This window comes from Tetrao urogallus (assembly GCF_951394365.1).
Source record: "Tetrao urogallus genome assembly, chromosome: 1".
Taxonomy (NCBI): Eukaryota; Metazoa; Chordata; class Aves; order Galliformes; family Phasianidae; genus Tetrao; species Tetrao urogallus.
Genome location: NC_136813.1, coordinates 23,597,020 through 23,608,786, shown reverse-complemented (window position 1 = coordinate 23,608,786; position 11,767 = coordinate 23,597,020). Strand labels below are relative to the sequence as shown.

The 11,767-nt window shown below is 42.6% G+C and overlaps 1 protein-coding gene across 1 annotated transcript; it reads right to left on the bottom strand.

Moving 5' to 3' along the window:
• Positions 1-6,094: 6,094 nt before the first annotated feature.
• CCNA1 (cyclin A1) lies at positions 6,095-11,204 on the bottom strand (the record flags this gene model as incomplete). The annotated part of the gene is made up of 8 exons (XM_079533110.1): positions 6,095-6,146; positions 6,485-6,618; positions 7,227-7,340; positions 7,959-8,163; positions 8,947-9,170; positions 9,803-9,927; positions 10,140-10,383; positions 11,082-11,204. The coding sequence occupies 8 exons, from the start codon at positions 11,202-11,204 to the stop codon at positions 6,095-6,097; spliced, it is 1,221 nt and encodes a 406-aa protein (XP_079389236.1).
• Between the last annotated feature and the right edge of the window lie 563 nt (positions 11,205-11,767).

Here is an 11,767-nt window from a genome sequence, read left to right as displayed (position 1 = left end):
TATATATATATATATATATATATATATATATATATATAATATATTTTTCCCCTCCAGGCATCCCTGAAGCACTACATGAGAGTTAGACAACCTGGCTGAGTCTACACTGCAGCTTCAATAAATTCTTGTTCCGTTTAATGGAAAATAATGACACTGTTGTTACAGTGGTTTTGCATGCTGCTACTCTGTCCCCAAAAATACGCGCAAACGAGTCCGAGATCGAAGTGCCCTCTCGAGCTCTGAGCCAGCATCCTTTTGGGAAGCATTTAAGGGTGAGGGCCCCTCATACCACGGAACAAGGACGTTGGTGCCCTCTCCTGGCTGCATTCATTGGACGCCATCAGCACGCAGCATCGGTGGCCTTTTTTACTCTAAATGAATTCACTGCTTGCTTCTGCACAATGCAAAGAGGTCAGATTCTCTTTCTACCTGGCTAACCCCGAGAATGCCTTTATGTGGCTCTTCAGTAATAAAGGAGAAAAGATACGCTAGGGCATTGGGGCAGGTACACTGTTCTTAAGTACAGGTAATATGGGAGAACTAGTTCTGCCACCTCAATGTCTCACTGTATCAGAGAGAACAGCATCTCTGCTGTGGCTGCTCTTCTGCAGTGCCACCCATTTTGCTAAATTTCTAACCTCCTTACGAGGGGCGAAGAATGAAATGGAAGATGATTTGGGTTTGAGATGCATGACAGTCCAGTTTCTGCCTAATACTGTTAGGGCTTACAGTGCTTTATAGTAAGCAGCTTACTGATTAGAACCAAATGCCTAATCTGTTGATGCCTAATGAATAATACTGTGGGCTCTAGGGCTCTCTTTCCCATTTTTTTTTTTCCAAGTTGTTATGCATCAACACAAAAACAATAATAAACAAACAGAAAAAGCATCTTGGCTGCAGATGGTGGAGAGAGAAGACTTATTTCTTGCCAAAACTCACTGCTGTGTAAGCCTGTTCTTCCTGCACTTCTCTCCAGTAATGCTCCTCTGTGTTGAAATAGAGCCTGAACATCTAAAGAGCTGAAAACGTGCTTACAGTTTATCTAGGTATTTACTGGTATTAGCAATAGGGACACTTGGTCATCCTGGGCATGTTGCTAAGACAAAAGACATGCAGACAGCAAGCACAAGCACTCAACACAACCACCTGCGCAGCCTGTTGGCTCATACTGGCTATTCTGTACTACTCCAAACCTGCTAGCTCTAAGCACCATGGAAACAAGCCAAATGGAGATAGACATTTGGCCAGGAAACAGTCCTTGATCAGACCACCATTATTTCCCAGTACCAGCACAGCACAGAACCCCAGGAAACAGAGCCATGATTTTGGATTTCTTCACAGAGATTAAGGCCATCTTGACCAAATGGTCTTTCTTGTTGTGGCTTTGTTTGGACACAAGTTAATTCAATAAGAATTAGGCATGTACTTCAGGACTAATTCAATCATATGCACTGTATTTTTCTATGGGCTGTCCTGGAAGTTTTTCCTGTGCTAATTCTCTTAAATGTTTGCACTGTTGCCATATAAACTAACAAATCTCAAGCAGAGCACTGAATAGGTATAACTGGCTATATTAGGAACTCATCACACAGACTTTTCACAGAGCTTTGTATATTTTTGTATTAAGTGGATCCACTCTGAACAAGCATCCAAGAGAAAGTCCAAACCATACAAGAACCATAAATCAAACAAGAGCTAAAAAAACTAAAAAAAAAAAAAGAGGAAGGATACTGTTGACTGTCTGATGCAATGGAAAAATACACTTATCCACTATAATCAGCAAAACACCTAATAAAGTCTTTAAAACATTGCACTTCCCAGAGCTCTAGGATAAGAGGCAGTGGCTTTAAGTTAAACCAGGGGAGATTCAGGTTGGATATTAAGAAACATTTCTTCTTGGAAAGAGGGGTGAGGCATTGGACGAGGCTGCCCAGGGAGGTGGTGGAGTTCCTGGATGTGTTCAAGAGCCACAGAGATGTAGCACTGTGGGACGTGGTCAGTGGACATGGTGGTGATGGTGGTGGGCTGGTGGTTGGACTAGATGAACTTAGAGGTCTCGTCCAAACTTAATGATTCTATTATTCAAATTCTGAGTGATACAGGATGGGTTTTTGTTTCCTCTGGCTCATATCTGCCTAGCAGAATCTGCACAGCACTTCAGAATAAGATGATCTCCATATGGGGAAGCTTAGGAAAACTGCAAGAAAAAAAAACCTTAATTCCAGGAAACAATCAGTGATGCTGCTGGCTCCTTTCTCATCCTTAAAACCAGACACAGAACCTGTTTCAAGATCAATGGCAAACTAAGCACCAACCACAGTTATCAGAGCTAATTCTAGTCATTCGTGGAGCTGACAAGTAGGTATGCACACAGAGCAATCACACAGCCAGATTTCCCAGCAATACAGACATCTTTCAGCCATGAATTAACAGATTAACTGTCATGACCACAGTTAAATCATTCTCCTAATTACCCAATTACCCCTCAGACATCCTTAACTCACTTCAAAGAAAAAGAAAATAGGACAGACTCTAGTTGTTAAAACTGTACCTTCCCACAGAGCATGATTTGAATTGTTTGTTCATATTAATCTTAAGAGAACAGCGGGTTCAGTAACGATACCAGCTACAAAGAACAGCTTTCAGTGGCAACTCATGAATACCAAACTCAGCTGCAACATTTAATTTTCTGACCTACGCTCATAACTACAAGGAAGAATCTGGACCAAGGAGCCAAGGTGTATAAGGGTCCTTTGAAAGGGACAGCACTGTAGCATGGAAACTGCTAGAATTGACTAGGGAGCTTCTTGTTAGAAAGTTAATAAAGAGCTCTTCTACTAATCATCAGGAGCCAAAAGTAAAGTCTTTAACATTTCAATTTTAGCCCACCTCACTTTGGATGATTGAATGATCATTCAAAGCTCCTTGAATGTGCTCAGATTGCTGCCATTTTTACTCCCAGCCCAATACATTTTAAATTGGGGGGGAAGAGACTGTGGCCTGCGTAGAAGTCAGTGTTCATCTCTGCAGTACTGATGCTGAGACTCCAGGAAGACTGAGCTCCTTTGCAGTGAAGTTAGTTGAGCAAGATCAAGCCTGACAACTCTGAAGCTGCAACAGCTTAAGCATTTCCTGAGCAAAGAAAATGAGATCTTATTTGTGACTGCTATTAGCCAGCAAATAGGATAGTCAAAAACTGTCTTCTTCTGTTTAATGTTGATTCCCCATTATTTCTTTAAAGGATACTGCTGTAACTGAAACGAAGAAGTCTGGCTCTGTTTGTTTCAAACCTAACACACAGCTGTGATCTTCACAGGTCTCAGTTTTTTGCATCGCAGAAGTATTGCATCAACACAGACTTTCTTTTTGGGTTGCTTTTATCTCCCTCCTTATGAGTACAGATTTCTGTACACTTGTTTATGATATGTTTTAAGCATTGTTAAATGTTTTGCATCTGTATTTAAGTATTATTATATATATATTATTATACACATATATTTAATTATTACTAAAGCAGCATTATGCCACCTTCATCACCATAGGATGCCCAGCAGAAACAGCTATTATGCTTTTCTTAAACACAAGCTTCAGAGGAGAGGCAGGACAGGGTTAAATGCTATGACATACATGAACGAAAGGAGACAGCATCCAGCTTCCACCTTAGAAGGCTCGCTTGTACAAGAATAAGAACTGTACCTGCTCTGAGCCAGATAAATTCAAAGCTAAAAAAAACGAAAATAGAACAAGAACCTTCAAAATGACACTGTTAGCCTCACATCACAGGTGATAATGGAGATCAGTTTCTTCTGTCCCACAAATTCCCCATACCTCGTACACACACTACGTAATTATGGGATTCTTCACCTCAACTACCTTTTGCTGTTTGTTTTTAATAATTTGCTTCCTTTAGCCTTTCAATAAAAACAAAAATAAATAAAAAATGGAAGCACTTCAGCTACTAATGCAGCTGCAAAAGCATCACAAAAAAAAAAATATCAAAAAAGCCAATGAGGTACAGCAGTGTGTTTCAGAGATCATAGTATGTTTTGTCTTGTTTTCATCAGATAATTAAATATTCAGGGAAATCAAATGCAATTATGGTAACTTTCCTGTAACTACATAAAATCTGAAAAGAAAAACCAAAGGAAAGCTTGGCCTCTAGGAAGGCACCACATGGTAAAACGTTCAGATAAATCACATGGGAAATTCAGCTCTGCTGCACTAGATGCACCAAATCTGTTGGGCCACGAAGACAAGACATGAATGTGGTAACAGAATTCATAAGATCAAAACTCACCTCTTCCTCACTGTTATGCTGATACGACTGCATGAATACCTGCAAACTGCTAGAGCACTAGGAAAACAATTTCACACTTGAGGCATTCATTAGTGCTTCCAAAATACTCAGCACTATAGCATTTGCAATTCAGTAAGCCCCAGTACCTCACAAGGGGAGTAAGGCTTATTAACACAGGGTTCCAGGATAGTTCATATTCAGCCTGAAACACCATTAAAAAGCCAGTTCTCATAGCTGGTAGACTTTAAAAGACTATTCAGTACACTTATTTTTCCATTATGAAACAATGAATCAAGGAACTTTCCACTCCATGTTGTAGCTAGACATCACTGCCTCTGGTCATTGTTCTCAGCCACCTACTTTGAAGGATTTGCCTGAATGCATAGGTGTAGTTCATAGCCCACCTTTAAGACATTCATTCACCCATAAGTTGTGAAATTTACTGCAGTAAAACAGTTGATAGTCTTAACTCCCATCATAAAGCACATACCAGAGACGTAAGTAAGGGATACCTGGTCACGTCTGCCATACAATGAGATGCATGTACTTGACTAGAAAGCATTTGCAGTGAACCTAAAAACTGCATAGGGCAGGCTGAAAACTGAATGCTCCCCTGCCTTGCAGGTTATTTTGAGTAAATTAGTTATTACCCTGTTTTGGAGATGTACAATGGTCTGCAGCCCTAGCAGGATTCATGAGCCTATACATGGAGGAGGCAGGAGAAAATTTTTGTGTGCATACCAAAGGAAGGGAAACACTTAAAGCTAAAAGCTTCACGACACAGACACTGGTATGATCAGGTTTTATAAAGCAATAGGCTTGTTAACTAGTAATTAAACTAAGTGCAGGACTTCTGTTGAACTGCATGTTAATGTCAAGCATTAAACATATTCTTGCTATGACACATAGTGCCCTGTTCAGATTATTTTTTCATAGAGGAATAAGCCTTGAGTACTATTACAGTATTTTGTTAATGTTTTAAAAGAAAAACGAACTAAGAGAATGCTCCAGACAAGCTGTTCTTTTAACTAGCCTTATCAATTACTTGCTTTTCTACTACTTTGAAGAGAAGTTATGCTTTAAAAGTATGCAAGATAAGTGCCTTTGGTGCTCTTGCTTTTAGGGTGGGGTGTTCATTATATACTCCTGTGTGAAGAGCTGAGGGGTACAACACAGTGCAGGAGCTCAGGATGAGATAGTTAAGAACTTGGAAGGAAAGCTTCCCACCCATTGCCTGCCCCCTTCTGCTAAAGTCACAGCTTCCCTTTCATCCATTGCCCCAGAGAAAATGCTGCTTTACTGCACTGTAATGGGAATTGAATTTTCACTTGAGCATTGACAGTCATCAATATTCACAGACTTGTTTTTGCATCCGCACACACAAGTTGCAGAAAATAGGTTCTGTTCATGGGCACATCAGCTTGTCCCAGATGAAAAAGAAACAGCCAAAAGTATGGGATTGAAGGATTATCACTTGATCCATTGCAGCTTGATTAAAGGCCCATCCCAGTGATTTTGTAAGAAAACATTCCCATGCACCATTACTGCATATATTAACTGGAATCAGAAGACTCAGAGGAAGTGTAATAAGACATTTATTAAAAGTGCTGTCAATTATATTAAGAGCTATAGTCAAATATCCTTTTTTTAAAAAGGCATCTAATTAAAAAAAATACTAGCTAAAAACTGTTCTCATCACCGTGGTTACAGGCACATGACCTGCAGTGCTCTATGAGATGTTAGACCATAGCTTTGTTCATCGAGACAAAATAAACCTAAGTCCAGGATCCACCATCTCTAGTGTAGAGGAAGAACTGCTGGGGGCTCCAGAAGAGATACCTGCAGGTACCTGGAATAGAAATGCAACCAATGAAACTACTAGCTTAGTTGACAAATGTAAATGTACTTTAAGGATCCTTCTGATGCAGCACAGTAGGAAAGAAGCTATCATGCAGTACTGCAATAGAACTGGGATCCACTATATTTGTATATCTATGAGTTAACTACTTTCCTGTACAGAAGAGTTTTTCCCCTCAAGATGTTGAGGAAGGCTCTAATGTCAGCAACAAAAGCTGTCCAGTATAAGAAATTAATGAACTATAAGAATTACAACCAAAGTTGCTCAACCAGAATCATCCTGTGCCTTCAACCTTCAAGTAAGGAAATACTAGCTTCTTGGTTACTTACTTAGACTGTTTATACTTCTCCTTAATTGCCTGCAGTTGGCAATGTGGAGCATCAAGGCATGTCTTATGCAGGTCAGTCAGGCAAGGCACAATCTCACTTAATGAATATCCAGTGAATGCAGCAAGTGTTTCTGGCTGGTAAGAGAAGAAAAAAAAGTTTTTCTACTTTAGGTAAGATGCATTTTCTATAGAAGCAGGAACTATTTTCATTATGTCAGTTCTCACTCCAGATTTCTGAAAAGGATTCAAGTGCATCCTGCCATGAGTTTTACTATGAGTCCTTGTTGTCAGGTCTGAGAAGAATCTCCTTCTGCTCTAAGTACACTGCACTCATTATGTTTCTTCTGGATTCTGCTTCCTGCTAAAGCACAGATACTTGACAGGCCTATCAAGATTTGTATTACAGCTGCCACTCAGTGTAGTCACATTCAGTTCTCCCTTCCCCTCCCAAAAAGCCCCTGAATTCTATCTAGGGAAGAAGCTTGAGACTACCTACTGACAAGGCCTGCGGTGCACACTTGACACAAGTGAAGACAAAGAGGTCCTTCCTATTTCAGGGAGATGGCAAGATAATTCAGATTAATTTAACATTTGTTAATTACGTAGACTCATTAGCTTGGGAAGAGCTGCTCATCGTTGCATTTCAGCCTTTACAATAACATGATTTGAAGCCACTCCCACGTCTCAGCAGTTCTCCAGTTATAAAGAGCTGGAGCTAAACATCAGAATGCAGTTATTCTTACCCAGAATGACCTGTTCACTGTATAGTTTGCTAGACAGTAGGCTGCTGCAGCAGTTTGTGAAGGAAGGTACTTCAGAAAAGGATCCGCTTCAAGGAGACTCAGCTCTGCAAGATACTTAGACAAAAAAACAAAGCACAAGTCTTTCTAACAGAGTGGCTCTATCAGGTAGAACCATGCCAATATACTAAGCAGTTCAATTGGTCGGTGGTCCTCAGTTCTACGTAAGAAACATGAGTTACACATCTGGTGGGTAGTATTCCAGTTCTGTTGATCTTACAGAACTTTCAGCATTGTCCAGCAGGATTCTGCTCACATAGATGAACCTCACTTAGAGACCTGAGCTAAATGAGCACCTAAGAAACAAATCTGGGCTGTTTGAATAAGCACTGTACAAATCTTACACTTTTTTATCTAAGCAGCAAGTCAGAGCTTTTGTTATAAGCTTGAGTGACACCATTTTGAAGTACTGTTTCCCCAGGCAGTCCTGTGGGAATATGCTGTGTCACTGTGCAGCAACATGACGAATCATCATGTCCAGGTCAGGCTTCCTATACACACACAGCTGAAGAATGGACTCCTACCACCTTGCTGCCAAGATAGTCTGGTTGACCAGACAGACAGTCTAAGCTCAGTATTCCCAGACATCTATCCAGAAATAATGAAGCACAAAAGCCTGCATTCTGATGGCAGTAGCCTACAAAGCAGCTACTTTAAGAGAATGGTAGTTCATACCCTTGCAAAATTCTCTGTCCTGAAACAGACTCCATGCCTGTGAATGTACTGAAGTAGGAACTGGTTGATGGTTGGCACTGTGAGGTCGAAAGCCAAGACCTTGAGAAGCAGGTGTTCCATTCTTAGCAACTGCCTCTTTGTGTACGTATCATCTGTTATATACACAAACTCATCTGCTTCTGGTGGGTAGATTTCCTCATATTTCCTGGAAAAAAAATAAATAAATAAAAAATAGAAAAGCCGTATCTGTCAGCTTAAAAGCTAGAGTAACAAAACTTTGTGCTGGGCCCATCTCAAGGTGAGCATGTGACATTTGTAAGACTGGCTTAGAGGTCTTATTTTAATCTTTCTCCAGTATAGAAGAGACTTGAAGATCAAATTGGTGGGAAGGCAAAGATACTTCTAAGTCATCAGCCTAGACAGGCATACACTCATATTAGCATGCTTGACTAATAGGAAAACTCCTGAAGAGAAAGTTTCAGCAACATCATGCACTCCAGACAAAAATCTGTGCACTCCTAGGCTTTGCTTGATACCCTGTCCATTTAAAGCAGTTTAAGCTTAATTGCAGATTGCAACTTTTAATCTACTGTGAGCTAGTGGCTTAATGCAGCATTGTTTTTGCTTCTGGTGTTATGGTTACAAAGTCTTCCCTCTACAGTTCCCTCAATAAAGAATATTAAATGCCTAATTTTGCAAGTGCTAAGAAGCACTTCGTATCACAGACTCATAGACTCCTCAGAGTTAGAAGGGACCTTTAAAGATCATCTAGTTCAATTTCCCTGCAATAAGCAGGGACACACACAGCTAGATCAGGTTGCCCAGGGCCTGATCCAGCCTTACCTTGAAAGCCTGCAGGGATGGGGCACCATCTTAGGACAGCATGAAAAGCTACCTACCACTGCAAGCTTAAAATCCTTCAAATTAAGTTAAAAGACAGTCCAAAAGTAAGTTCTGGTCACTAAGATTTCATGAGATAAACACTCACGCAGCCAGAAGAATTGCTGCTGTTCCTACAAGCTGCAGCTTCCCTCTGAGAACAGACATACAAGAGAGGAACCTGTCCAGGTAGTTCACCGCCAAGTACAGTGTCTCTGTTCGAAGTTTATATTCTTCCCCTACTTCCACCAGCCAGTCTACTAAGATGGCACGCATTTCTGTTGTGATATCTGGTTGCTTCCTCATGTAGTAGGGCTTGGGCCTGTATTTCACCTGTTTGGAAAGAGAACTTAAAGATCAGAATGCTTACCCCAAAGACTGATGGCTGAACTGACTGATTTTTTTGTTAATATTTGTGCCTGAAGAAGCATGAGTAGCTTCACTATTAGTAGCAAGTTTGGGAGTAACTCTGAGTTCTACCAGTATCTCTAGAAAGACTGAAGAGACATGCTACTACCATGTTAGTAGCATAAGTGCAAAGGATGCTCCCTGAACTGGGAAGTCCAGCGTTTGCTATTAAACATATTCAGAGGGACCTGAGAATGACCTTTAAATGCATCAGATTTCTCCTACCCTCTTACTGGAAGACTGCACTTCACTGCTTTGATATTTAAAAAAAAAATAAATTAATTAAAAATCTACTACAGCAGAACAGCCAGCGAGGTCCAATTCAACTGCATTAGTATTTTGCAATAATCTTCTCACATCCCATTTCCAGGATGTGGAGTGATGCCTGAAATAACTTATCACTGTCTAGAAGATTCCTAAGAACTGAGCTCCAGTGATGGTTTTAACTCTATTCAGTGACAGCCCAGAGTTACTGTGTGGCAGCCTATCAGACTCTGCAGTATTGCAGCCTATCAGGAAGATCCCACACATCTTTGCATTTGTTAGAAGACACTCACTTCAGCTTCTCGGAGGTACTGATGAATGTCTTCTGCATACTCTCCCACAGTCATTAGAGTTATAGGATCTCCCATCTGATCCTCAGGCTGGCACCGGAAGGATGTGTCCACTAGCATGGGAGATCCTAACATGAAAGAGAAGCCAGAAAGACATTTAGTCTCTTCACCATCTCCGGCCATTTCTAGCATAGAAGTGTTGTGCATCACACTGATTCAGTTAAAGTTATCATGAAGTAGTAATTATTTTAAGATAAACTACTCACTAGCTCACTGCCAGCATGATTCATAACCACATTACAAGCACCTGTGATACTATATGAACGTTAACAGGAATTACCTGTACTCAGATCCAACAGTAGGTGAATACTGGATGTCATTGCACTAGTATCCAGTTCACACAGGCTTGATTCCAGTTCTTCATCCTCTTGGCAGCTGTGGTTTTCTTTCTCTTCTGGTTCATCAATGTAGATAGTAAAGTCCTGTTTTGATGTAGTACTGACCACACAGTTGGATACTTCATCTTTTCCAGCTGGAGGGAAGGTATTCTCAGAGCCAGATAAGCGTCTGGTAATAGCAGTATTCTGAAACAGAACACATCGTAATCTTGAGGCAAGACAATTCAAAAGGAAAACAACAGTATCATTTGTTTTAGTATCATTGTTTTAGAAAAGCATATCACTTTCCTTGGTTAATGGCAAATGAATACAAGTTTGCTGGGAAAGCCAGCAGCTACAGCTGGTGCTTAGGAAGTACTGCTTGCTGCTGCAACAGAGACCTTACAGGAGGTGACAGGCAGTGGATATCAGTAACCAAGAGAGCAGACTCACTCCCACAGAAAATAAGGTAAGGACACTGCCTGGCTCCATCCGGCTGGCATGGAGCAGGTGCTACAGCAAGTCATGACGATGAAAGGAAGCATTCAGGTACTGCCACAGACTTAAAGGCAAAAAAGCATTTTGAGTTACAAAGCAACTTTGAACTTCTGAACTTAAGCACCACAATCCATGAGACTTCAACTTACGATACAATCCTCCCCATCATCTACTGCTGACTGAGCTACGGGCTTCACATCACCAAAACCAAGCAGTCCACAGGCACACACAGCCGAGCAACGTCCTGTAAGCCAGAACAGAGCTGCTTTCTCTCAGCCAGCCCCAGGACGAGTCCAGAAGGTAAAAGCTTGGGGAAAACCTCGCAAAGTCTCCCTTTCCTTCCAGGGGAACACGGCCGGCACGGCATTCCCCGATTCCACGGCTCGGAGAGGCTCTCCGAGGCTTACCTGGGCGCCGGGCCGCTGCTGCCCGTTCTCCACCAGTACTCCCAGCACGGTCCGCCCGCCGCAGGGCGCAGCGGGGAGAGACTCCCGCCGCCCCGCCTGGCTCGTCTCCCCCCTGCGGCGCATCGCCACGAGTTCGGCACCTTCCGGAGGAAGAAAAAAAAAAAACAAAACAAAAACAAAAAAAAACACCCAAAAGCTTTAAAAAAAAAAAAAATGCAAATTAAAAACTGAACATAAAGTACCCACTTACGGAGCCCCGCACCTGCCTCAGAGGTCGCGACAGCGCCTGCCGCCCTGCTCCTCCCAGCGCCCAGCCGCTCACCGCAGCCACCCGCCGCTCCCTATATAGGCGGCGGCCTATGGGCGCGGCGGCGGTGGCTGTTGGCCGTGGCCAGTTGGAGGCCGGGGCCGCAAGCACTCGTGCCGCCGCCGCCGCCGCCGCCCTGGTAACCCAAGCGGCCTCGAGTCGCTGTGGAGACCCCGCCGGGGCCGGGCAAGCCGAGCAGGGGCCGACGCGGGCTGAGCCGGGCGCGGGGCGGGGCGGGGATCTGCAAGCCCGTCCCGCGCCCTGTCCGCTGGGGCCGGTGGTGGTCTGAGCCGCCTCAGCCCCGCGGCGGGTGGCGGCCAGCGGCGGTTTCTCGGTTTTTGAACCCCGAAGGACCCGTTAGATGGGGCAAAAGCAGAGT